General features: G+C 42.0%; 1 protein-coding gene across 1 annotated transcript; it reads right to left on the bottom strand.

Moving 5' to 3' along the window:
* Positions 1 to 3,199: 3,199 nt before the first annotated feature.
* ssh1a (slingshot protein phosphatase 1a) lies at positions 3,200 to 26,145 on the bottom strand. Its single transcript, XM_073467281.1, has 15 exons — positions 26,029 to 26,145; positions 22,499 to 22,536; positions 14,164 to 14,264; positions 11,442 to 11,506; positions 10,622 to 10,743; positions 9,825 to 9,893; positions 9,606 to 9,671; positions 9,085 to 9,279; positions 8,883 to 8,976; positions 8,002 to 8,130; positions 7,782 to 7,828; positions 7,524 to 7,670; positions 6,702 to 6,902; positions 5,930 to 6,602; positions 3,200 to 5,811 (listed from the first exon to the last, which is right to left on the bottom strand). The coding sequence occupies exons 1-15, from the start codon at positions 26,107 to 26,109 to the stop codon at positions 4,738 to 4,740; spliced, it is 3,102 nt and encodes a 1,033-aa protein (XP_073323382.1). The 5' UTR covers positions 26,110 to 26,145; the 3' UTR covers positions 3,200 to 4,737.
* Positions 26,146 to 27,926: the final 1,781 nt, after the last annotated feature.

Below are 27,926 nucleotides of genomic sequence, written 5' to 3' on the forward strand. Positions count from 1 at the left end.
TGACTTCATTGAATTATTAGTCCTAAGTCTTTTAGTGTTCACTCACGTTGCATATGTGGAAGAGATGATAATAGCGTTTCAAAAACTCTGCACTGCACCGTATAAACTTAACTTTGGATATGTTTTGTATTTAATTAGGCCTCTCTGAGGAACATTATCTTGTGGTGTTGACTGCTCTTACAATAACCATGTTGACTGTCATGGTGCTGCTCCTGATAAATGGCTAAAGGGAGTATTAGTTGTACCAGTCGGAGGAGGTGGACTGATAACCAGCTGTTGCAAAACCTACATTATCATGTTGCAGAGACGAAACTTTTCCATGACACTGTCTAATTGTTTAATGAGTTTTCATCCTCTAAACTGCAGCAGTAAGCAGAGAAAATGGTTGCAGCACAATGAACAATGATGTGGACCATGAGTATGTTTCCTGTCTGCGGCCTCATCCCCCGTCTGTGTGACAACATATGACTGCTGTTGTCTTATCATCTGACAGGCGAGACACACATGGCTGAGAGAGCTAAATGTTATGACCCTACAATGGTGGTGGTGATGTCGTTATTCGAGTTGAGCAGAAGTTTGTGAGGAGATTTAAGAAAATAAGTTACAGGGCTCTTTTCTCTTTGCTTTAGATCATCTGGACATCACCAGGTTAAATGAGTGGATTAGCGTTCATTGATTATCCTCCACCTACTTTCAGTCAGAGTGGGGAACCTCTTCCCCTGAGGCTGTGTATCCCTGATAACAACTGCTCCATTATCCTGTCTTATCCTCCATGAATACCCAAAGCTGGTCACTTGATGACCATGTGCTCTGCTGCCTCCACATATTCAGACGTACAGGAATTCAAAACCACAAAACCAGCAACTTCTCACAAGTTTCAGCATCTGGAAAATAGACAATTCACTCTTTTTTTCCTTTAAAATCATCTCTGATTCAACCAGCTGGGCGCAGGCCTGGCTCATCATGGCTCCCTACTCTCACTACGAGATGGATATAATATTGATCTCTCCTCATACGTTGAGGCTGACACTTACCAGTAAGACGTCGCAGCCGAGTCGATCGCTCTCTCTCAGGACCGACAGAGTGCTCTTTGTTGGTTGTTTGGTGGTGTTCAGTCCTCCCTCAAATGCACAAGCAATGGGAGCCTTATATTACATCCATGTGATGTCACAGCACATTTGACTAACACAATCAGGGGACCTTGCAGCTTTGCTTTTTTGCTGTCTTGAGAAACCTCGCAGAAGTTATCTTTAACGTCTCCATCTTTTTGTTTGCTGGTGTGGATTCAGGTGGAGAAAGTGTTTGATGCTGAGCTGAGCTGATACGTAAGAGGTGACCTTTTCACCTTGTATCCAAGTTAAAGTGAATACAAGGAATGTCCTAATTTTTTTCCTGTTGCTCTTACACAACACTGTTAGCATACCAGCGTCATGGGCTGCACAGTTTCTCCTTCGCTCCAAGAATCTAGTTGAGATAAGTAGAAGATGGCAGAAGAGCTCATGAGTGTGGGAAGTCATCTGAGAAATAGCTCAGACCCGTTTTCTTTTGTTTCTCTTGGTCTCTATAGTAATGTCCAAAACAGGATACGCTCTCAGATAATAAAACAAAAGTGGAGGTTTTGGCAGCCAAGAATTCACCGGCAGAAGAAGGGGAAGAGGGGCCGGCCCACACCCAGAGACTGCACTGCTGAGGGCCGCCGTGTTGACAGACGTGCAGCTAAAAGACCTCGTCAGCCGGTGTTTTTTGTGTTTTAAAAGGGCTGCAATCACTCTCAGTCTCGTCTAGACAAAAGCCAATCTGTCTCTAATTTAAGATCATCATTAATTCAAGATGTACTCAACGGGATTCTTGGCACACCGATGATGACTTTAACAAAGCTTCTTATTTAGTCCCTCTGTCACTGAGATGTTTACATGAGTCAGACATGTTTGTCTTCTATTTCACAATTCTGATTCTTTTTCATTCAACCTTTATTTATACAGCGTGGCCCAAACAGATTACATTTCAATTTCATCTGTTTTATTTATCAGCTTTAATCGAGTTGTCTTGTTACATGTCCTGCTCTTATTATTATTTAGTTAACAGAGAGAAGCCAAACAAAGTACCGTTGTACCTGAGGAAGATGACGATAAATCTAAATCTAAATCTAAATATGAGGATTTATTCTCTTTTTCATGGGCGCTCTGTGTGTTTGGACAATAAAGACAAAAACTACAATAAAATAATAAGCAAAGAGAAATTGAAAATCCATAAAGAAGCAGAACATATTCATACAGTATATAATACATAGGCCTGTTTATAATAAATATGCAACAAAAACAAACCAAACCACAAACAGTCAATGAAAACACATACTGCTCTAAGTCTTAGAGAGTACTAGTGAGGAAAAAACTTGTTAAAGCCTTTTATGGCTCCAGAGGAAGCTGCATGTAATCTGATAAATTGCCTCCGATGATGTCACTCAGTGGCTAAGTTGTATTGTGGGTAATGTAGGCGGCGGGTTTTGAAAAGGAAGAATAACACTGGGATCAGTAGTTTTTAAACTCTCCAGTCCAACAGCGTAGTGCAATGCTCGACCAGTGGACTGCTTTTCATACGTGGAGCCTACATTACCTGCAGGAACTAGTATTCGTACGAGGATACTCTTTCATTAGGATTAGTTATGATTATTTCAGTGGGACTGCTCAGTTTTCTAGGGAACATGCATTTTGTTTTTTTCTGAGTTACATGCATTAAAAAAACAGCAGCTGAAATGCTTTATAGTGTAAATTCAAACACAAACACTGAACAACATCTTTACCACCTCATTGCCCCACCACCGCCACACGCTACACTGTAAACAAGGCCCTACTATTCATTTTTACAGACACGCACGCTCGTATATGAAGAACAAGAGCGTGTAACTTAAGTAATTCACTGATGTCATGCAAACAGTGACGGGAAGCCAAATGTTATATAACCTGGCTGTTAGAAAACGGCTCTCCTGCCAAAGTATACAGATGGGGTCGTGATGATGTAATTCCAGGATGCAGACGCCATCGCAGTGGAGTCAGTGCACAGATATTTAGCTATGCCTGTGATAGTTTGCCCATTCAGGAGAGTCATAAACTGTGACATTCATGATGATACAGTATATAATCCCACTTCTGTTTTGAATGAAATGTGTTGGCAAGAAAAAACACGATCCGTTGCATTTTATGTAAAAGAAATGTTTATTTCCATAATGAACACATACAGTACATTATTTTGAACATAAAAAGTGCAATATGCATTCAAACTACAGCAATGTACAGTACAAAAGTTACTGCATACTTAAATATAAAAAGAAAATGGTTACAAAACTGTGAAGTAACCTATTGTGATCGTTGTCACGTCAGTGTGACGAGAGCTTTTTCAAACTCACTGATGATATGAGCGTAAAAAGCTTAACAGCTATGAGCCCGATGACTTCACTGAGTCTCTTTCTCCCAAAAGGTGCAAAAAGATGTGACAGCATTTAAATACGTACATGATTGACATTACAGTTCACATATTTTGTACAGCGTCAATGGTGTTTCCAATTTGTCAAGACAGCCAAAGAACTTTGGTCTTTCACATTTCAAAAAGCACAAATGAGTTTAAAGTGTTGGCAACCCTGGAGGATGAACTAATTTAAGGTATAGAAGGTTTGTTTCGTGTTCAACTAAAATGTCTTATGTTTATATTTTTCCCCCCAAAATGATCAGATAACACATGAATTATACGATTTGACTGCCATAAATCCTCAGTTCCTGTCACACTAGGTGTTTGTTTTATGATTTCAAGCTATGCAGCGTGACTCCTCTCTCCGCTCTCCCAAGAAACATTGTCGGGAATGATGAGGTCAATAACATTAATCTAATGTTATTTTGGAAGATAGCTTGCTGTGTACCACTATTCACTCAATAAAAAAAAGCAGTGCAAAGGAACAACAAACTCAGAAATGTTTTTGTTCTGTTTGTTGACAACAGTGAGCAAGCCTCTGGCAAACAAAGTCACAACCTCGTCTCTTCTCTTTCATCCCATTCACACACTCACAGTCTCACATACAGTCAATGCATTAACACGCCCCTCTGCACGACGATTTCAAGACTGATTTCCTCACTTTAATTCGACATCGGCAAATGAACTGAATTACACTCTCTCGCCTGGTGGCTCCGTGAATGCAACATGAGGAAACCATTAATTTTACAACCCTCTAGCATCTAAAACATAAACTGTGCGGTAAACAACTCTACATTTATTAACACTTTGCTTTCTGTCATGCTCCACTGAGGGACTCAAGTTCAATATAGGCTACCACTTAGTACCAGACAGTAAAAAATAATCTAAGTGCCAATGGATACCATAATTTGGTACATATATCAGGTACTGTGAAGTTAAAGGTTAGAGAGCGTCTTGTACCGTCTCATCCTGCAGTCACACACACAGCTCTGTGCCTCTGGTCTCATACGTAAGGCACTTGTTTGTCCATGAATCAAACCAAGTTAGAGGTGAACTGATGGCTTTACACATTTGTCAGATACAGCAATATGACTTTGATCACTGTGAACAGCAGTTTGAGAAACTATGTGGCAAAGGAGAGCGTACACTCCTAATAACAACACTTGGCATTGTTTTTTTTTTTGTTTTCACTTGTTTCATTTGACTGAACTCTCCAGACCCACAGGGTGACGGATGAGGGGATGGGTGGAGTGTTTATAACCTCCGCTTGATGTGTCAGCTCCTGGGCTCACCTGGTAGTGCTCTCTCTGGAGTGTGCAGGTCCTTGCAGAGCCGGGGCAGAGCGGAGGTGGTGGGGGAGTCCCACTCGAGGCCAGGGTCAGGCTCTGGGGACAGCGAGAGGAGCAGTAGTGTTCCTGCATCTGAGGAGCAGGCCGAACACAGGTCCTCCGAGGAGAAGTTGAGGCTGCCCAACTTGGCCAGCGAGTTGGACCGCTTCAGCCTCGAGGGTAAGGTCAGGCCTGCCAGACGCATGCGGGTCTCGATCTCCTGCGCCCTCTGACGTACGAGACCCGGTTTCCCCCGAACGCTGCGCAGGCTGTCGCTGCTGGAGCTGCGTGTCAGGGTGGAGCCGTGAGGCGAGGAGTTGGGTGTGAGCAACCCGGACCCCACCACCCCCAGCAAGGCTTCATTGGTCAGCGGCACCACCAGTGGCTCTAACCGCACTTGGCATGGTGTAGAGGATTTAGGGAAATCTCCAGTGAAGCCAGAGATCTCCTCTTCATCCTCAGCGTGACAGGGGCTCTTTTTAGACCTTTGGCATGCGTGCAAAGGCTGGGATAAACCTGAAAGTCTCTCTAGTCTCTCTGCACGCCGGCGGACCAGCCCAGACCTCTGCAGCTGCAAAAGGGTCTCCTGTTGTTGGCCAATGTAGCAAGCCACACCGGGCTTCTCTTCCTCCAAATCCATACTCATTAGCTCAGGGAGAGCATCTGAGGAAGCTGCAGAATTACTTTTCTCAGTCTCCATCTTTCCCCCCGATAAATCACCATTATCTATCAGCTCCGAGTGCAGCGAGTCTCCTGGCTGCTGGTCTGCTGTGGGTGTGGAGGCAGCACAGTTGGCACAGTCACACAGAGGGCCACAGGGGCGCAGCAGTACCACTGAAGACGCAAGGCCTTCAGAAGAGGTATGGGACAGTGGGATTGAAGCACTTGGGACTTCAGGAGGACTGGGGTTAAGGCAAAGCTTAGATATGAGGGCTGCAGCATCTTCTTTCTGCTTGCACTTTGAATCCCAAGAAGACAGGGTAGAAGCATCGACTGAAGGAGTGATGGAGAACGCATTTTCCTAAATAAAAAGAGAAAAGAGGATAAATGTCAGAGGTCACTTTTTAAAACTGGATTCATGAAACTAACAACAGCATTCTCTCTCTAAAATGTAGGTGAATCATAAAACTCAAACTTGCATTAAGGTTACGTGGCGCGCTCAAACGGTTGTTGTTGTTGGAGTTTTCATTGAGGGTTGCCAGGTCCATCCCGTTACCCTCTGTATCCACATCTTGTGTTTCTTCTCCTCCGCCTCCTTCCCCGCCACCTCCATCATCTGGCTGCATAAGCACCTCCATCTCTGCCTCCTCCTTCTGCACCTCCTCCTCATCCTCCTCCTCCACTGTGCTGAACTCCAGCCTCAGTCGCAGCTCCTCCAGTGGCTCGGGCCCCCGAGAGCTCGTCTGGGCAGCGGTTCCCTCTGCTGAAGGTCCAAAGTGGGAGAGCGGCAAGGCCTCATCATCCAGCAGCGCGTCCCGCTCCACATCCTCGATTTCTATAAAGACCTTTTCCATGCCAAGAAGGGGAGGGCCACGCACAGGCGTTGATGGTTCGCTGTCCAGCGCTGAGTCAGAGAGTCGGCGGAAATAATAGTTGTTGTAGGCGGGGTCGATATCCAGTGAAACAGTCCTGCATGGGGAGGGACACGCAGCCCCCTTATCAGACAGCGCCTCCTCACAGCAGGGAGACATCCCCGGCTCTGGAGTGAGGTGGCCTCCCTCCTCCCCTCCACAGCACTGAGACAAGCCCTGCTGCCCTTCTGCCATCTCACAGTCTGCGTCTGGATGCCACAGCTTGTTGTGACGCTGTTTACTGGAAATATACAAATATAATATGCAGATGTTAAAAAACAGGTCCAGTGAGAAACTACAACTACAAAACAACACTGTGCACACACACAGGGGGCTGTACCTGGCATCCAGGATGCCCTCGTACTCGGCCAGCTGTCTCATGAAACCTGGGTTTGGTCGAGTGATGCTCCTCTTTTGCTTGACAAAGTTGTAAGCCTTCTCTAGCGACCAACCGTACTCCTTCATGGCATACGCAATGACAGTGGAGGCGGACCGACTGACGCCCATCTTGCAGTGAACTAGACACTTGGAGTGGTTCTTTCTGTGGGCAAGAATTTAAAACATCAGAAAAACAAGCTGGCTGTGAACTCAGGAGCACTGGGATGAAGTGTTTGTGCACTGGGAGAAAAAAATGCTGCATTTGCGTCTTGTCTCTATGACAACAATATCGGGACATCAGAGCAAGGAGGATGTGGGTGCATGACATGATCCATAGAAAATACAGTGAATATTATCGCCTAGGCCAGGAAATTGAAAAACCAGCGCCTATCTGAAAAGTTGAGAGATTATCAACCCGAAGCGCTCAGAGCGGCCGCACAAAAAAGGCAGAGCGCTCGGAAAAAAGACACTCAGTGCTGCTGCTTTTCTCTATGCAGACACTCGCTATTTGAGACAATTGAAAAAAAAACACTGGTGCTCAGAAAAAAATGCTATGTGGACACAGGCCCTGAAGTAAGGAGCTTTTTATTTTTTGCAAAACTACTGCATCCATGTTACTGTATAACAGAGTCAAAAACAACATTTACTCCTTGGATATTAATGCAATAATTAAAAAAAAAGAGAAATAATTGACTATGACTAAAATGTAAATGACATGTGAGCCTACTGTGATGATCTTTATGAACTGATACACACATGAGCAACATGTTTTCTCAGGACTCACTTTGCTTTAACAATGAAGTTGTACGTTTCATTCCAGTGAGCCAGCAGGTCAGTGGCGTCTTCATCGTAGACGCGTATGTTGTGATAACTGAATGTGCCTGGAAAGAAGTTGTCTATCTCCCTGGTAACGTTGAGGATATAGCCCACCCTGGGGAGGAAAGATAAAGTTAACTCGTCAACAACATTCCTTGCTCAAGTCATAATGAAAATATTTTTTTGTGCGGCTATCTCAGTTCCTCCATAACATAAAATAAATCACCCCGACTCTTGCAGCTCCTCCAAATTAGACGCATTCCATTCGGATCCCTACAAACAAATGAGGGAAAATATTGTTTAGACTTCAAATCTTTCTAAGCTTGTTCTTCTTCCTCTAAAAACAATCATGTGACAGGGAAGCAGTCATTCTTCTGAATGGAAAGACTATTGTTTTTATCTCAGTTATTCACGGGAAACAAAAGATGTATGAGGCGGTGTCTCACCAGGTAGACGTGGTCAAAGATGAGGGTGGCTTTGTCCATCTGGCCCAGGATCAGCAGCATCTCGTTGTCGATGAACTCTTTGTACTCTTTCAGGTTACAGTTCATGTGTTGTTCCAACTCTGTGCGGATCTGCCCAAAGAAATTAGACAGAACATGTCGATTTTTATCAGTCACTGGGAAAGGTTCACTTTAAATAGTTTCCCTGAAACTACATAAATGTTATGTTACGTAAAAGATGGAAGATCAAAGATGACTGAATCACAACAGCACAAGAGTTTGGGTTGATAACACTTTCTAAAGTCTTTGTTCGCAGCCATCAAATAACATTAGTTTGTTGTTAGAATACAAAATACAATCACAATCCTGTAATTAGAAAGTACTGTAAAAGTGGCTAAATCATTAAAAGGGCAATCACGAAAAAAAAGCTGACATGTTTCAACCATTAGATCTTCATCAGGGCCTCAAACAGGAGCCACTGATTTAGCCACTAAAATAAAGGCTTTTAAATATTTACTTCCTCTTGTTGTTTTGATACTTTTTGTTGTTTGAAGAGCCGGGATTGCCTCTGGTTTTTGATGTACTCTTCATTTACTATCATAAATGACAAAGACAAGCAGTAAATCCTTACATTTAATACAAATGGAACCAGCAAATGTAAGAAAAAAGGCCTGTAACGATTAATCGATTATTAAAATAGTTGCCGATTCATTTTGTTTTGATTGACTAATCCATTAATCGACTAATTGTTGCAGCTCTAATCTTCATACACAGAAATATAAATGCAGTCAATAAAAATGAAACCACAGAAAAAATAAATGCAGAGCAGTTTTTTATTTTGTTTGCATGTGTGTGTGTGTGTGTGTGTGTGCTGTATATTTTACCTGTTTGCAGGTGACGTTCTCGAGGTCTTGGCATGTCATGATGCTTCTGAGTTTGGCTTTTATAAGGCACTCTGTCCTCTCTCTCTCTGAAGGCCTGCCAAAGAAAGCAAGTTGCTCACACTATCTCAAAAACAAGTGTAGCATTGATTCAACTTCAGTCTTTATCTGATTCTGAGTCTGATTCTGATTGAAGTTTACTGACTTGTCGACAAACATGGGAGGTGAGTCTGGCCGTGTGGTCTCCAAGTCTTTCATGGCGTTCCACTCGTTGATGCAGCTCTGGTCCGAAGCTATGCAGCTCTCGTAGTATCCCATCCAGGTGAGCGCCATGCCTCCAGGGAAGTAGTTATACCTGCGTGACACCTCACATACCTTGTGCAGCACCTGCAGGGCTGACCTAGATCGGGATTGTTTGGAAAGATAAAGGTCATAGTTGTAGAAGATTAAAGTAAGTCTGGTTTTGCGAGATATCTCAGGAAAAATAATAAAACGACTGTCGTGCTAACGATCTGTTCAAAGATCTATGCAATCCTCTGCACATGCGTCCTCGTGTCAGCAGGTGGCAGACTTAATCAGCGCTGCCTCAACCCGCCTCACTGCAGCAGAGTGACACATGTGCAGCAGATTGGCACGTGTGTTTATATGGAGGTTTACTGTGGTGTGTCATGTAGATAGATTTTTTTTAGACCGCCACTGTGTCTCCAGAGGTTGTTCATTACTCACCACATAGCCTGCACTGACACGGGTTTGAAGACGTGAGTCCGACCTGCCGTGTTCACAGTAAAACCCCTGAGGAGCAAACAAAACAGATGGTCATCCACGTAGGTATGTGTGTATCATGTTCAACCCAAGTGTCAGGTGTAAATGCATTGTTGCGTACAAAAAGTAGGGAAATTTCAGTGGGTTAACTGCTGCAGCTGTGTTGTCTATGAGAGAACTCACCCGTCTCCATCCAGATGGATCTTTGTGTCACTCCACAGAGGTAGCACCATGCCGATCGAACAGCTTTTGCTGGCAAAGGAGGGAGAAAATTAGACACTGAAATAGTGCAAAGTCAACAGATGTGTAAAAACCTCTATTGCTACACTTTTCTGCATTCTAGGAAGGGTTTCTTCAGGTTCAAAGTTGAATTTAAAGACTTTTACAACCCCCCCCCCCCCCCCCCCCGATTCTAAGTTTGGGTTTTCCCTGTACTTGTTGCATCTTGAGCTGTTGTAACAAGTGAATTTCCCTGTTGTGGAATAAATTAAATCTATCTAATCTAATCTAATCTAATCTCAGTTGCAGACCTTAGTTTTATTAGTGTGTGTGGGTCGCACTGGGGTCAAACTTTGGTGATGCTCCTGATGTGACAGAACAAGATTAACTAATGGCAGGTGCTTGCTAGTTGTTACGGCAGCTTGATGTATTTCTGACTTCCCATGGGGCTCTAATGCCTTTAAACTATCTGGCCCAAGGTGCAGCTGACTTCAAATTTGAGATTTTCAACAGGCTTCAACTAAGCCTAAACCTTCGGCTGTACTATCAAAATACAGCCATGAAAAAACAATCTGTGCACCAATTAGTGCATGTTTGGTCTGTGGGTGAGTGTTTTTTGCATTCATAAAAAGAGATTTGTCTTTTTCAAACAGTTTATATATCATTTCATGACAGGAGCTCTGTTAACTTTTGACCAATGGCTGTCTATCTGGAAAACAATGATCATCAAACCCTTGCACACAGAAGGGGCTTACTCTTACCAGTCTTTGCTCGTAAAGTCGATTCCCAGTAGGATGTTCTCCTCTGTGTCTTGTCGCCCACTGGTGTACACCACCACCATGTACCGCACACGATCTGACCATGCACTCTCCAGCCGCACCGCCTGGACAGGGTGAAGACAATTTACCTCAAAGTCAAGTCAGCACTTTTTGATTAAGAGCGAAAAAAATCCTGTTTTCTGTTTTTGTCATATTGCCAAGCAAAATACCTTTAATTGCTGTGGCATTAAAGGAAGAGATAATCTCAGATTTAATTAATTTTAGCATAAGAATGCATTAAGGTACGGAGATTTAATAAACATACTTAGATAAACTTAAAACATGTGAGCCATACTTAATTCAAGTAAATCTAGTGTGGTATGTTTTTTGATCACCATGCCACCGTTTACACGAGCACAAAACTCTGATTGTACACAAGAGAATGTGCCCTGAGAACTGACCCTCCTGCTCAAATCTGTGTCCAACCAAGTGTCACAGCTGGATGTGCGAAGAAACTGCAGTACAAGTTTGATGTAATAGGTTAACCGGGTCCTCAGGATGTGTGAGAACACAGAACATAAAATGAAATAACTCGGCTTCACACTAACACATACACACACACACCTACACCATGGAAACATTTGGTAATGCTCTTCTGAGTGTGTTCAAACCTGCTCTCATGAGCTAGTAATTACAGTGAACAAATAAGCGTCTTAAGTACACAATAAAATGCATTCTGGAGGGTTTTGCTATGCCAGATTGTTAGTCACTGTGTGAGTGTGTGCATGTTTTTGTTTTGATGTATACTTATGTCGTCTCTCACCAGTTTGATTCTGTCCTCCGAGCGAAGAATGTTTATCATCACCTGCAAGTGTTGAGGTAAGTCGCCTGTTGGAGAAGATCATAAAGAAAATTGATCCATGATGAGCGCCGGCTGTCTGGTGATCATAAATCTACCTGGACATACACACTGACACATTTTGACTTGAATGAAAAGATCCAGATAAAGTCTGTTTCATTTTGACAACACTTGACGTTATACTGCTCCCTAGTGTTTACACCAGTCTTCATGCTGGACACAATAACATATAACCAGTTCAGCAATTCTTTATCAGCTGACGTGTGTTCAGTGAAGAGGAATGAATGGATGATACATTTATTTTATTTTCATTGCTCCCTGTGCCAGGTCTGATGTAAGACGTGTCGCTGAAGCTGGATAATAAAAACAGGGTGTGGGGATGGGCCAACAGCAAGTCAAAAGTAGAAGCTGATGGAGAGCCAACTATGTTGAAATGTCACAACACGTAGACAAATCATGTCACCCTGACTGGTTCCAACTGAAGCGACTGTTATGAAACAAAGAGTGTTTGAATCTCTGCCTGGTCATGAACTCTTTGCACCTAATTAACATGTGGGTCAGTGTTTTCACATAATGCATTGGTTTTTGGTTTTTGATAAAGGCTGAAATAAACGGTGAAAATAAACAGAAAATGGCTCCATACAGCTCGTCCAGCGTACTCAAAGTCTCTGGAAGCCCCCGAGATCAAAAATGTATTTATTAAGACATTATTCACATCCTTTATAAACCGGACAGCTTAATTGTAGCTGCTAAGCTAAAAGCATTAGCATGCAACCCATGTAAATATTGTGTTTTCAAATCTAGTCTCACAGAGACTCATATTACATGGATGAGCTGTACGGAGCAATGGAGTTGTTGTTTTTTGGTTGTTCTTCACGCTTTAAACAAGTCGCTGTCTACTTCAGTTGTTTAAGATAATTCCTTAAACAACTGATCCATTAAGGAAGATTAAGGAAGAAACTATTTACCTATTTTGATTGTATGAGCTACTATTTGAATGGTTGGCCCTTCTAAAACCTATTCCTCCAACATTCGATGAATGCTATGAAAGCTATAAGTCCTCAGCTGCTGGAAGAAAAATCTGGTAAAAACCCTTTATGTGTGTTTTTGATGGTTGAGATGGATCCAAGTGGATCAAACTGTTTAAAAAGTCAAGTGAGTTCATTGGTCTGTGGCTGCCAAGTTGGCATCTGTTCTGAATAACAACAGGTGCAAGATATGAGAATCATACACTGAATCATAAATATATCTACAGACAATTATGTATCGAGTGTCCATGTTGATGTGAGAGGTTCAAACCAGTCCAGCAGATAGCCTTAACTGACACCAGTGGCTGTGTTAGTGGGCATTAGCAGATTCCCTTGCTGAAAGTACTACATATAAAAGACAACTGACCTCCTTTTTTATGATATAAAATGTGATAAATGTCACACTTATGTTATACGTAACAGATTAGAATGTATCTTTGTATATTTTAAGCTCTATGAAATAATATGTTCCTCCATAAAACTGCCTCATGAGAGCAGAAGATATCCTGTTTAACTTACTGATGGTGGGATACCAGTTCATAGTGCAGGGATACCTTTAACTAGCTCTTCTTTAATTTATTTTATTTGTAGAGGGACCATGTAAAATATTTGATGCATTGTACCAGAGTTAGCTTAGAGCTCTGTAGTCCCTTGGCAGGTCATAATTAAAACTTCAAAAATCTAAAAAAGCGCTTTGCACAATACACCTCACACCGTTTGTTTTATCCTGAAGGTCACAGTTACTTGGAAATGATACAACTATTTCTCAGCCAAATGTTTGGTAGGACCAGCGAGTATGTGGGTTACTTGACAAAGTGGCTGGTAAAGTGGACAAACCTGCCAACGTCAGGCCATGACTGGCCAAATAGCTTGGCAGCATTTTGGATGTTGGCTTGTTCTTATTTCCCATCATGCCAGTGGGCTGTCAGGTTAGTCTATGTCTTTTAAATAATAACTGTGGCCTTCAATGGTGACAGTTTAAAAACAAGCCTTTGATTTAATACACTGGCCAGTTCATTGTTCACTCCAATCAATAAAATAAAAGTCCGCTACAGTCACCAGTCACATCTAAGAAAGCAGAAGGGGACACTGGGACTCTCATAGTAGAGTATGAGCAATTTAAGCAATTTGGCTACTGTTACTTTCTCTTCAATAAACACACAACATGTAAGGTCAACTACCTATTATTAATGTTGCCCTGCTCCTGTGCAATTCATTCAAATTATGCCAAAAACTGTTTCTCCCTCAAACTCAATTTCCTTAAAAAAGTCATAGAGGGTATGATGAGGACATTAAATGTGACTTATGTATGCTTCACACATTATAGCACTCCAGAAAAACAGAGGAGGTAATACAAACAATAAGGGCCTCCTTTAAGCGTCAACACAAGTTTTGCTCACGGTGGATTTAAACACTAATCTGCCTAAGCTATACGTCTGGAACATGCTTATCAACGTAGCAGCCTCCATCCTCCTCTCCTCAGCTACAAACATCTGCTGCAGTGTTAGGAAGCGCAGCACATGATCTAATCACACAAACGCTCCACACAGCCTGGACGAGAAGCTGACAGGGATAATAAAGAGATTCAAACTACAGTTTGGGTAATTGTGGAGGATAACAAGGTGTGTTTTTTGGGTGTCATGAATTGTGGTTCTCACCTGCATGTTTGTGGTGAGGATGTGCTTTCTGGCCCTGCTGACTGCTTCCCTGCTGCAGGAAGAGAGCAGCACCCTTCACCATGAAGAAGCTCTCACTCAGGCTGCAAAACAAACGGGACAGAGGAGTTAAATGCATTGAAACACAGACGCTATACACCAGACAGCCCGGCACAACCGCGCCAGCTTGTTCGTTGGACAGTTAGGCTGAGAAGTGGGACAGGAGACAAATGAAATATTCAGTTTTAAAAGGACAGTTGAGTTCAGTACACACAGCCGAGAGATGAGCATTAATCATGTTTGTCTGCTGCTGGTGATTTACATCGACAGCTGAGTGGAAAAGCCCAGCTGCCACGTTAGAGGCAGACCTCAGGTCTGCTCTGCAGCAGCTATGAATCAAGTGAATGCTTATCTGTCTTTTTTCTGCTGCATGGGCTACACTCAGATTTGACTTGTCAGGTTGCTGCTGGCTTGTTTTAATGCAACAAAGACCTGAATAATTGACTTAACTGCAGTTGTTTTTGATGCTTTAACAACAGCAGCAATTACCAGTTGACACTATCCTGTAAAAAACTACTTTTTTTAAGTTAGGCAGTTAAGCATTGGAGCTGTCAACATGACATAAGACACTGCAATAAAAAAGAAGTGAGGTGTTTCCTCCGGGCTGAACTCAATCATTCTATTTCAGCGGAAAACAATGTGAGCGCATTTATAAATCTACCTGGCAGCAGGGAGGAACACATGCCCGGTGTATTCTGTGTGTGCAGTCGGGCAAACCAGGACGTTATTAGGTAAGTACTGAAGTGATGAGTGACAGGAAACAAGACCAAATCAAAGCCCGTACTAAAAACAAACCGGTCTCTAATTACAGGTACAACATCAGTGTATAGCACAGTGTCAGTATTACTAGCTTGTCTCAGCTTCATACAGCAATTCTGCTACTAGTGTAATATTATTTTGTTGTCTAATTGTTGTCTGTTTCTATTACTGTAATACTAAAAATCTGCATTAGCCAGTAGTGCTATTATCTAGTGGGAAGGGCTGTTCATTGCCAGGGTTCAACATTTAAGACTAAAGTTAATTTTCATGTTTAATCTTATTTAAGTAAATGAATCAGACTGAGGACACAAGCTGTCCTTACATAGTGTATGTGTTTGTGAATATCAAAATTGTTCACTTCAACTCATGAACATGAACCCGCCCTTGTTATCTCACAAATGCCCGATGAGTAAAGCACATGTTCAACTCTCGACTGAGATAAGAAAGAAGAGAGATGGCTCACTGCTTAGCTGCGATGATGATCAGCTCTTGAAAATATGATGTGTTTAATTCGTTTTTAAGTGCAAGTTGCAATATTTACGAGCCCAACGTAGCATTTTACTTGCTCAGTGCAATTGGGAAAACCTATATTGGTTCATATCCTTGAAAAATGTAAACCTTCTCATATAGATACATCTCTGACTACAAAGAACCCACTGACCAACAGGTCAGGTACGAGTAAAAGACCTTAATTTAAATCATATCTATGACCACAACTTTCACCATCGCATTTTTTCATGCAGCTCTGAAACTGTTCCCTCGCTCAGCTCTGTCTGATCTCATTCAAAACCCACATAGAGAAAAGCTGGCCCGGGCCAAACAGATGATTTTGTGGGAACAATGGACTTCATTTTGTGCACCTCGCAATAAATTCCCTCCGCCCCCAGCACCATAGAACAAGTTCCACAGTGACAAAGCACGGGGGTGGACACTTCTCAACAGGAGCTTTTGTCTCACTTTGGTGGATTTTTGTTCCTGTTTGTTCTCTGTTAGAGATTTATGATGCTGTCCACTGTCAGGGAGTGATGGATAATATGAGGCAAAAGTGGCAAGAGCAAGCAGAGTGCTACAGCCTTATTACTGCTTAGTACGGTGTTTAAATCCCTGCTGCTTGTTTTTCCATCTTGAACTAGTAACCCAACTTTAAGTCCACAGGTCTTAGCTTGTGATACCTGATAGCTTCACAGAAAAAAAAAAACACACACACACAAAAGGTGCACTTTGGTGAAATTTGAGGATGTGTGAAACTTGTCCTTATGTGTAAATCAAGAGCTGTCCCGTTGCTTTACAGGCTGCACTCAGACATCCTAATTAAACAGCCTCGGCTCTACTGTCTCTTGCCCTGCAGCACCCTGCTATCAGCTTCTCCACAAGCACCGGGGCTAAAAATACATCTGGTATCAAAGCAAACAAAGACTATGACAGAAAAGCTTGCCAGATAGCCTCAATGATTCCACATGATTACAACCTGCAGTACCTATAGCTCCTTTACAGACAGAGAGGCAAAAAGCACTCCAACACATCAGGTCATACAGATAAACTGTCGCAGAAATAGTGAACCAGTGAATCCCAGCTACTTATTGTGATTGAGGTCCATTATCTGTCATCAGCTGGACATGAGTGATTGATTCAGTCTGCTGGCCTGAAATGACACTATATAATCTGCATCTGCAGCTAACAGTCAAACTCCTACACTGAACTAATTAATTAATAGTTAAGAGTCTCACAAAATATCATGTAGAGTTAGTTTTAAAATGATCAAAAACTAGAGCAAAAACTTGATCTCAAATCTCATTTTCAGAGGAAAACTGAACTCACATGCGGTTTATCTCACTCTGGGTCAACACGGCATTCTCCACAAAATACGGTAGCATCTTCATCATGGCCTCCTGAATGGGTTCTACCACCAGATGCATCCTGTTGTCTGGAAAAGAAAAACCCGGGCCTCCCCGCCGCGAGCTACCTCCTCTTCATCAGTCTCCAGAAAGAGTCAAAGAAGGACGAAAGAAGAAGAGTGACGGGTTCACCACTTTTGAGTGACAGACTGACTGACAGCCTGCGCTCATCTGTGCTGCTCAGTGAAGAAGTGCCGTCTGTTCAGATGCCACACCCTCTTGTTTCCTCCTCCTCCTCCTCCTCCTCTCTCATCTGAGCGTGTCTGTGTGTGAGAGCGAGTCAGACTCCTGCCTGGAGCGACGTACTGCAGTCTCCACCCGCTGCCTCAGGCAAACACACAACTGTGAACGTCTCCTCCATCCCTCAGTCTGTTTGGTCTCGTCACACTTTTTTTTACACCATGTAGTTACACATTCACACCCGTAAGAAAGAAAGAGTTTGACTTTTACGTTCATGGTACGCGCTTTAAACCTTTCCAACACAGACACAAAGTCAATCACATGTTTTCGTTGACTTTTCAGAACATGTGTGCAGAAAAACAGAAGGGTTATAGAGTGAATCCTCTAGAATTCAAGAGGCGGATTTCCCCTTCCTTCTTTACTTTCCTCATCCATCAGATCTGGCTCAGTACAAAGCGAACAACAGGTTTCCTCTTTAGCCAATGCAAAACATGTCCACATGTAGGATCCTGTGTTGCTGTCCAACAGAAACCCACTGAGAGTGCCGTTTTGTCTCTCTGTCTTCCGGGGGAAAAGCACAAGACCACTTGCTCAATTGGAGGAGGAGGAGGGAGAAAAAAAGCAGCCAGAGGAATTTTGGCTAAAACTTCCTAATGGGATGTCTCCCTGTGCATGCCACCTTTAGGGTCAACAGAATCCAAGGTAGTGCCTCCAGGGAGCTCAACACATGGGCCAAGCATTGGTTGAAAGGGCAGAGAGAACTGGAAAGCTCCCAAAACTCCCCAATCTCATTATAACCAGGCTTACAAGGGGGAGATTATCTTGTCTCTCTCCTTCAAGTGGCCAGCACTAGCTGTCACTCACTCAGATGTAACGCAGACAAACCACAATGAGTTAGATTACTAGAGAGGACAATGACAGGTTAAGGAGGACGGATCTTTTATGTGTGATGCACCTGCAACGGTAGTGAATGTTATTTTTAGATGAATGGAGGGAAAGTTAAATATAAAACTGAAATCAAATATAAGCCCAAAAGAATTACTGAAATTTGAGCCCACAGATAAGCATCCGTTTAGGCATTGAAGGCTAAAATAGTCTTATTACTTTCTTTCTCACTTTCCCTCTCTCACTAAGCACTCCCCCCACGTACACAAAGAAGTGGCACAACTCTGTTAATCTGGGAGGATTCGCTGACAGACATACACAATAGCTTTGCGACACAGATAACAAGATAGCCCTCCTATTCTCCTCAACAATAGGACGACGTCTGTCACAAGCGGTGTCTCGCAAACACTAAACTCTACATGCTGACGTCATGTTCCAGGCGGAAACTTGGACACCTCAATAAGTCAGGTGTGTGTAGATGTGGAAGGATCTTGGACAGAGGAACTTCATGAGGTCAAGCTTTAGAAGGAGCAGCAGGTATGAATGACGGGATGTTCAGGTATATTTTGTTGCTGCAGCAGTAGCCAGATGGATGGCTGAACAGGGCCAAACAAGACCAGATGTCCCTTTAAGCCACTGCTCCGAATCACCAGGTGTACCGGTATGTGAGAGAGGTTGGATTACACCGAGGACTCACTACAAAAAGGCTACACAGAGGCAGCAAACGGGCTGGTTTATTCAAGGTCTCAGAGTGTTTTGCACAATGAGGAATAAAGGCCTCCTCTTGGGGTAGCCAGTTGCATAATGCTGGCATTTTCTCACTTACACCACTGAAAGGGAGTTTAGAGAGAAGGAGGGGCCGGACAGGGAGGAACAAACCTCCTCAGGTGTCAGTGGAGACATGGAGGGCCAGAGCAGGAAACTAATGACATCATCGGGTTACTGAAGAAAGGTTAACCTACATTAAGGGCGTCTGCTGCAGTTTGTCTGCCTGCTTACACCTGACAGTAACGTGCGTCTTGGGTGACGTGAATACAAGAGGACAGACCTAGGTCACAGCTGGCCCATCTCCAAACGTGGTCCTGCCAATTGGATCTCAATGCATCCTCAATAGATCTTAGGTGCATTTCAGCTGTACTAAGAGCTGTACACTTGTGATTGGGTCAGCGAAGATGCAGGCTCATTGCAGGTGTGAACAGGGCCAACGTTTCATCCCATCTGCCAGTGTTGCATTCAAGACCACAGACACCGAGACCAAGTCAAGACCAAGACCAGTGGGAGTCCCACATGCATGACGCACAATAAAATGTGGAACGTGCATAACAATCCTTTCTCAGGTCTTACCATCAAACTAACACAATTTTTTTTGCGCAAGCATGAAGTTTTCTTATTGACTCTTGTCTTCCCATAGAAACCATCATTAAGAACAGTATGCATCAATCAATACAATAATACAGTGATAACCCTGCAGGGGTGGTCTTGACTGGTCTTGAAATAAATTCCAGAGTCCACTTTGCCTGAGAACGAGACAAGACAGAGAAAAAATGCGGTTGATTCTGAGACGAGACCTTCAAAAAGTGGTCCTTAGACCAAGACCGATCTTGAGTACTACGGCACAACCATCCACACATATTCTGCACTCAAATACAGACAGAGTAGTTTGACATATTACTGCATTTAAATCATTACCAGTCTCAAAAGCTGTGCTACCTGAGTAAAAAAGTGTTGAGGTTGCAGTGGGATTTTCGCGATATTTATTCCTGCTGAACTAATAATCTACCAGTCCTCCGCCCTCCTTCTCTTTGCACCCCATGTCTACATGTAAAGACACATTTTTTTTCTAACTGTGCTTCTTGCCCAACTACACTGTTGTACAAGGTGGTAAGATGAAATCACTCTTTGGTTCGGTGCCACCAACACCTGCACGATGTTTGCTTTGGCCCCCATCAACCCCTTTGGGCTTGTCATCGTTATCGAGGTCAGGCAGGAACAGCAAGTGCAAGTACTCCCACTTTGCAATGTTAAAGCTGTCCATCAACAGGTGTGGCTGTTTATATAATGGGCTAGATCAGTACATGCTGATCTTTAAGAGAAATACGGCTGTCAAATAAAAGACGGCTTTAAATGCCGTGATATTATAAAGCATGAATTTACTAGCAAATTCATTCCATAACGTGGCTGAAAAAATGGGAGGCAATCTTGAGGCGAGACAGGACTCGCTTCACACATAGATCACTCTCACAGACATGCATTGCTGGGGGACATTGCAAAGGCTGTTGCATAACTGAGAAGAAACTTGGAATGACGTGTTCGGCTATCCCAGGGTCATAAGTGTAGTCATAACATGTGACAAATCACAACATAAATTCACAAATTCATGACGAGAGTGCACGTTCGCATTAGAACAGAGGATTCAGTCAGTAAGAATGACAAAGACCTACTTTCTGTCATCATTGTCACCATTTTGACGAGTCAATATAATATGTGGGACCAAAAGACATGTACGCTTTCACAAAAGCCTTTGTATTGATCTGCTCTGAACTGAAATTAAATCATCTGGAGTAAACAACTCCACTGCAGTTGGGTTACAATAAGATGCGGGCTACTGAATTCAAGCAGCACAGTTCAGCTCAGTTTTGTTTCCAAAGCAGAATATTTAAGAACAATCAGTGTTAACATTCAGACACCTGTAGAACAGCTGCAATTTGCGGGTGCTCTTTAACACACATAATTGTTACACAGTCATTACATTTTAGTGGGTTAATTTAAGTCTAGACATAATGGATTGGTATTTGGAAGATAACATCCAGAAAGAAACTGTTTAGTCTGCAGAAAATGAACAAAAGAATTGAGTTTTTCTGTATCTGAGAGACACATTTACATGATATTAAATTCAAAATGCTCAAAACGTTAGAAACACAGTAGAAGAGCAAAGTCAAACTTCCAGCTCTTCTACTTGAAAAGATCTTGTATCTTTCAAACTGCCCTCAGGGACTCAGCTTTTGACAGAAAACTGTCTTTATGAGGTTTTAACACTAATGACTCACTCTACTGCAATTTGTAAAGCACTAGTCTCTTATCTAAAGATAACAAATCCATACATGCACAAAACACACGTTACTGGAGACAGGTGTGTAGCTGTCACATAGTGTAAGATCTTTTTTTGCTTTGGGCTGAATTTGAAAAATCCCTCTGGACTGACTGCAGTGGATTCAGATCACCTGTGTGCAGGGTGTGGAGACCGACTCCTAATTAATAACTGGAAGCAGCCTCGGGCGATCCCCTCCCAGCCAGTCAGGGGTTGACGAGGCCCTTTTGTGAAGGCTTGAGAGAGGTGGGGAATGACACCCAGGTCGGACTCACTCTCATTCTGAATCTGCCCCCGACACACAGCAGACCTCATCCCAACAGATTGCCAGTCAGACACTCTGGTCTGTTTAGGCCCCTGTTTTGGGCCCCCTATGTAAATGCCCCATTTCGCTCTAGTTAAGGGAAACTGTGTTTATTCTTCAGCCCAGTTGAGCGACCACAAAGGTCACCAGTCAACTAGACTACCTGCATCAGGGCCGGCCTAATTTGTACAAGTGCTGCTTGCCTTCCAAATAGCCGGACGCCTGCAGGTTTTCTTTTGTTTGTTTATCTTCACTGAACTCCTTGAAACCCGACCCCCTATACACCTTCAGTTTTCACATTTTATTTCATTGGGGACTTGAGAGCTTTTTTCATTATCCCCTGAAGAGGCATTTGTTTATTATCCAAGTAGCTGACATTTGGCATTCCTCGTAGACATACATATTTTCTGTTTATATCTTTATGTAGGTACCGCCACAGGTGATTTCTTACAATCATTTACTTTAAAATTACGAAGGTGGCAGTCGAATTAGAAGATACTGTGACCTACTTAATTTATCCTTGGAGAAGATATAAGAGTATTTTATGTCTATGATCAACTGAGTGAAACAACAGCTCTCTCGTCCTAACCTGGGGGGTGAAAAAGATTTATTGTGAGGCGCTGGTATTAAGATTTCTCTGTCTTTCTGCTTACTATCATCATAGGTTAATTTGACTAGAGGACACAGAGTTGAGAAAACTATAAATATTCACTTTTTAAGCTATAATTAGCATATATTGGGTGATTTTTCTCTGTAAATGACAGTATGATTATACACGACTGTACAGTAATCAGCCAAACAAAACAGCCAAGTGACTCAACTGATCATCCACAGTTCAAGAACAAGTTCATCGATCTTTCTGCTGATAAAAGTTCAGACGTACCCGTCACCATATTACTTGGCTACTGAGAATAACATGGTTTTACAGTTGGTTATTAGGAATTGACGGCTGTGCCAACAAGACAGACAGACAGGCGTTTTATGACACAAACGCTTAGCTGTCCTTATCTGTTGATGCCAGCTAGTCTGCCGCCACTCCAGATTTCACTAAATGACTCAAAGACAGATGCATCCAGTCAGTCAACAACACCTGTGTGTAAAAGTTTTACCTGCCTTGCCACGTACCACGCAACACAAGGGGCTGAACTTGACTTAAAGTAAACTTACCTCTGATTTATTCGCCGTTCATCTTCACTCCCAAAATCCTGAAAAACAGATAAGAGGGAAAATTAATACCGCATTGAAGCTATTTTGGCAGAACTAACAGACATTTCCAATACTGGCACAAAACAGAAGCAACAGGCTTGAGGTTTGTATATACTGTATTTTACCAATCATTAGCTTTAGAGTACAAGTACCACCACTCCTAGTCATTATATAATATGCAAGAAAGCCATATAATTGTTTCATTATAGCCATATTAGCCCTCAGGTATTCAGAGATCGTTCAATCACGCAGGGTTGTAGGCAGAGAAGAGTGTAGCTTGAGCATCTTTCTGGCAGTACACACCAATCAAAGTCAGACTTAGACTGCTGTCTGACATATAGAGCTGCAAGCAAATACCAGTGCAGTCACTGCAGGTGTGTGTTATATGTATTTAATAGTATCCACACCACCTGGAGGAGCTTGCTAGACGCAGAGGGAGCAGACATGACTTGAAAGTTGATTAACAAGTGTGAGCGTATTGTTTGTATGGCTGCACAGAAGAAAGCATGTTCTGCAAGAAATTACATGACGAGCAATTACATGGCAGAGGTGCACAGGGAGCTAATGAGCAAGGCTGTGTGAAAACATTAACAAGGCTGCAGTAATGTAAGTTAAAAGCATTGCTTCAGTTCGGTCACAGGCCTGCCTTTTTGAAGAAAACACACCACATTTTACATAATTTTGGGCACGCTGCCAGCCAATAAGGGATAAGGGAGGGAATGTAAGAGCATGTTAAGAGGTTTGCTTTATCTGATGGTTGCACGACATGGGTAAAAAATTGTGTTTGTCATATGATTCACTCATTTTCACTCAAAGAAACAGATAAAATCCTGTTGACGTGACGTTTGTTGGGGTCTGTACCACACAAACATGTTTTCTTACATCTGGAGAAAAAGATTTGTAGGCCAGGGGCATCTCTGCAGCACTACAGCACGCAATTACAGTGCTGTTTTAACACATTTGACTTTTATCAAATAAAAAATGCAGCTTCTGGGCAATTTGGATACTACACTTGGCCATATAGTGATGATATTTTTGATTAAATGCACAGCCCTAACTACTTAAAACCTCCAAGTGGAAGAGTTTATGTGTTAAATAAAGAGTGATGGTAAATGGGCTCTACTTATTAGTCTTAGCGACCACTCAAAGCACTTTACAACACAAGTCAGCATTCACACATCCATACACAGAAGCTACCATGCACGGTGCCGCCTGATCATCAGGAGCGATAGCATTCATTCGCACGCATACAGCAATTTGGGGTTCAGTGTCTTGCCCAAGGATACTTCAACATTTAGACTGCAGGGGCCTGGAATCGAACCACAGACCTTCTGATTGGTTGGCGACCGCTCTACCTGAGCCACAGCCTCCCCAGATGTTAACTTTGCCATTTGGGAACAAAACCACAGTTATGACTAGGGTTGCAGCGATACCTCTTTGAAGCTCTACCACGGTATTAAAACTGATGATTATTAAACTGTAAGATAACAATCTCAATCACAGTTTCACACTATCACAGCAAACAGTATTACACATTTACTAAGTATTATTATCTGTTACAATGACCACTAACTACGAAAAATGCTTTATATAATATTTCAGGTTTATATCAAGTTTCACGTGCGTCAGGACATAATATATCATGAAATTATAACACAGCGTTTGTTTTGTTTTGGCCCGTCTATTTTCATCTGATTAAAGGTCACTGTAACTGATTATATTGCGAAATACCATTTACTGTAAAACCATGATATTTTCTGAGATGGTTATCGTGCCGTGAAAATACCTTTGCAGCCCTCGTTGAGACTAGATTAAAACCTACACAACATGTTCGCACATTTTAAAAAAACAACAAATCAAAGGACGCTAAATTGACGCCAGCTCTTGCGTTTGAAGCGAACGAAAGCAAAGTTTAAGGGCATGAAGACATGGTTTTCCACTGTCAGGGAAACTCAATAACACCACTGTACAGCTGCAGCAAGTCAAGTATACCCAGCAGGGGAAAAAAAAAGAAAAAGCAATGCTATGGCACAGTATGTACCGAGTACCACAGGCATGTAACGCTGCATAACCAACCGTACATTATTATGTATTGGGTGAAATAATCTCATATTAACCGCCTCATGCCAGCATCTATTAAATCTGTTTACCTCCGTTCTCCCTTTTCCTACAGTAGTACTCCACCACCACCACCACCCCACCCACCCCTCAGTGAGTAGATGACATCATAGCTGCAGCAGCTTTCTGCCAGCTTCATCTGTCACACCTCAGCACCCAGCTGGACGACACCAACCGCTCCGGCAAAAAAAAAAACGCTGAGGTACGTGGGAGAAAGCCGTGCAAACCAACGGAGGGATTTCTCTGAAAGGATGAAATCTGCGTTCAATGAATTGCATCTACGTGTGACGTTTAAAGCGCTGCACGATTTTGAACATGCAGTGTTTTAATACGACTTTTGTTCTGATTGAACACTGATGGTTGTGAATAAACTCAGCTTTAAGATGTCAAGTCTGTTTGGTCTGATGTGGTCACACTGAGCAGAATAAGGTGAACTTTTCTGTCTGTAGCTGGTAGTTAGCGCCCTCCTCTGGCAGTAAAAATGAGGAAGATGTCTGTTCTTGAAAATATATAAGGAAGTTATCTTTGAATCATTGCAGTTTTGTGGCCAGGGACAATCACTGTCTTTTACTGTAAGCACCCAGAAAACAAGGAAGCTGAGGCTGTGACTCCCTGCTGCTGTAGAGAAGTGTCAGCACACCTTAAAGTTTAGTCTCCTTCCCATTATATGGCTCTACACCAGTCTGGAAATCTCATATTTTCCTATACTTACTGGTGAGGGCCAGCAAAGACAGCAAAATGGAAACTAACACAGAAAATATCCTTGTGTAGATGACTGTCTCTAATGTGTTGTAGCTAAAATCAAAGCTGCCACAATAAAACATCATAATCTCACGGATAATACCAGTGAATTAATATGAATAATAGCAGAGCTTGGACTGGATTAGCACCGTGAAAGGCTGATGGTGTTTGTCTTAATCATATTTCTGATTTTAGCGAATTAAAAAAACAAAAAAAAAACAGGTTACTTCCAATGTCAGCTAGTCACATCATGAACTGCTAACGCTAGCTACAGCTTATATCATTCATAAGGCACTTGACACACTCAGCTAGCTAGCTCTTTTTTTTTTTTAAATGTTACACCTCATTGAGCAGCTTTTGAGATATTTTACAAGAAAGCTAAATAAACTTAAAAACGACAAATACATCGGCCGTGTTGGTATATTTGGTGGCAGGATATACGTGGTTATTATCAGTCTCGAAGACGTCTGCTAGCCGCCGTTAGCTAAACCTAGCTAGCATTAGCATTTAAAACTAACGGTGCTAATGTAGCTTCAATCAGCGGGGCCTTTCTCCGGCATCACCTCCCCGCATCCCTCCGGTCAGCACCTCACCGCACCCGGAGCATCGTTTTATCCCCCCCAAAAACTGACCTCCCCCGCGGTCGTTGTCGCCGTGCTGGCGGAGGATGCGGCGCTCGGAGTCGGGGACCGCTGCAGAGTGACCAACGCCATGGCTGGAAGCTGAGGATGCACCGGCCCGGCCGCTGGGCCCTGCTGAGCTGCTGCTAACTGCGGGGCTAACGAGACATGCGAGTGATGGATGGACGGGCTGGATGGAGGGAGAGGAGAGGAGCCGCGGTGTCCTGCGTGCGGTGCGGTGCGGTGCGGTGCGGGGCAGGAAGTGCCGCCGCTCAGGGCGCAATCACAAGGCGAGGCGCTGCTAGCTGCTGTTTATGAGACCCGCAGTGAAAAAGGACGTTATGAGTTGTGAAAGATGCAAAGATGCACTCATATAAGTTGGTGTGACACAAAAACATGAGAGCAGATGTGGCAGGAAAAAAGGTTTTAATGCGGTAAAGAGATTATACAAACATTAAAATGCCATCTGGGGCATGTAAATATCATATAACATACATTATGATAATATAATAATAATAATAATAACAACATACATTATGATAATATAATAATAATAATAATAACATACATTATGATAATATAATAATAATTATTATTATTATTATAATGATAATAATTAATTTGATATAATGTTAATGACAATAATAATACAAATAATGATGATAATAATAAATAATAAAATGACAACAACAATAATAATAATAATAATTAAAATGTGTATATAATGATAATACTAATACATAATAATTAATAACAATAATTAAGAAAATAATAATACAAAATAATAAGAATAATAATGATGATAAATTACAGTACAAAATCATACAAAATAATAATAATAATTAAAATGTATATATAATGATAATAATAATACATAATAATTAATAATAATAATAAAAAATAATAATACAGCATAATAATAATAATAATAATAATAATAACAATAATAATGATGATAAATTACAGTACAAAATCATACAAAATAATAATAATAATAATGATAATAATACTAATAAAAGCTTGACCAATACTCAATTTTGGGGGTCGATGCCGGTACCGATATTTGGAAGAATAAAATTCTGAATTGTTGAACACTTATGGTGAAGATATGTAACAGGTCAGGGTATCTAATAATTAACAGTAAACTTTATCGCCCAAAATAACATCAGTGCACTGAAACAGTAAACTTTACTGGGATTTTTTGTTTTCTTCTGGCCTTAATGCCTTTATTGACAGGACAGCTGAAGATTGGCAGGAAATGGGATGAGAGAGGGGGGGGGACATGCAGCAAATGGCCAGGGGTCGGACTTCAGCCCTGGGCCGCTGCAGCGAGGAAGCAGCCTCTGTACATGGGTCACTTTAACAACCGAGCCACTGTGGCACCAAACTTCACTGGTAATCTAACAATTATAAATGATCTCAGGAATGTTTTTTTTGCATTATCAAAACAAGAAGTTTTCATATTAGTAGTAGTAGTAATGGTAGTAGTAGTAGTAGTAGTAGTAGTAATGGAAGTAATAGTAGTAATGGTAGTAGTAGTAGTAGTAGTAATGGAAGTAGTAGTAGTAATGGTAGTAGTAGTAGTAGTAGTAATGGAAGTAGTAGTAGTAATTGTAATGGTAGTAGTAGTAGTAGTAGTAGTAGTAATAGTAATGGTAGTAGTAGTAGTAGTAGTAGTAGTAGTAGTAATAGTAATGGTAGTAGTAGTAGTAGTAGTAGTAGTAGTAATAGTAATGGTAGTAGTAGTAGTAGCAGTAGTAGTAGTAGCAGTAGTAGTAGTAGTAGTAGTAGTAGTAATAGTAATGGTAGTAGTAGTAGTAGCAGTAGTAGTAGTAGTAGTAGTAATGGTAGTAGTAGTAGTAGTAGTAGTAGTAATGGAAGTAATAGTAGTAATGGTAGTAGTAGTAGTA

The sequence above is a fragment of the Pagrus major genome, chromosome 5, assembly GCF_040436345.1.
Source record: "Pagrus major chromosome 5, Pma_NU_1.0".
NCBI classification, from domain to species: domain Eukaryota; kingdom Metazoa; phylum Chordata; class Actinopteri; order Spariformes; family Sparidae; genus Pagrus; species Pagrus major.

Coding starts and splice junctions, on each gene's coding strand:
- ssh1a (XM_073467281.1), bottom strand. CDS start 26,109: ATGGCGTTGGTCACTCTGCAGCGGTCCCCGACTCCGAGCGCCGCATCC. Junction 14,265..22,498: donor GAACGGCGAATAAATCAGAG/GTAAGTTTACTT, acceptor TTTGTTTTGCAG/CCTGAGTGAGAGCTTCTTCA. Junction 11,507..14,163: donor TCCTCACCACAAACATGCAG/GTGAGAACCACA, acceptor CTTCTCCAACAG/GCGACTTACCTCAACACTTG.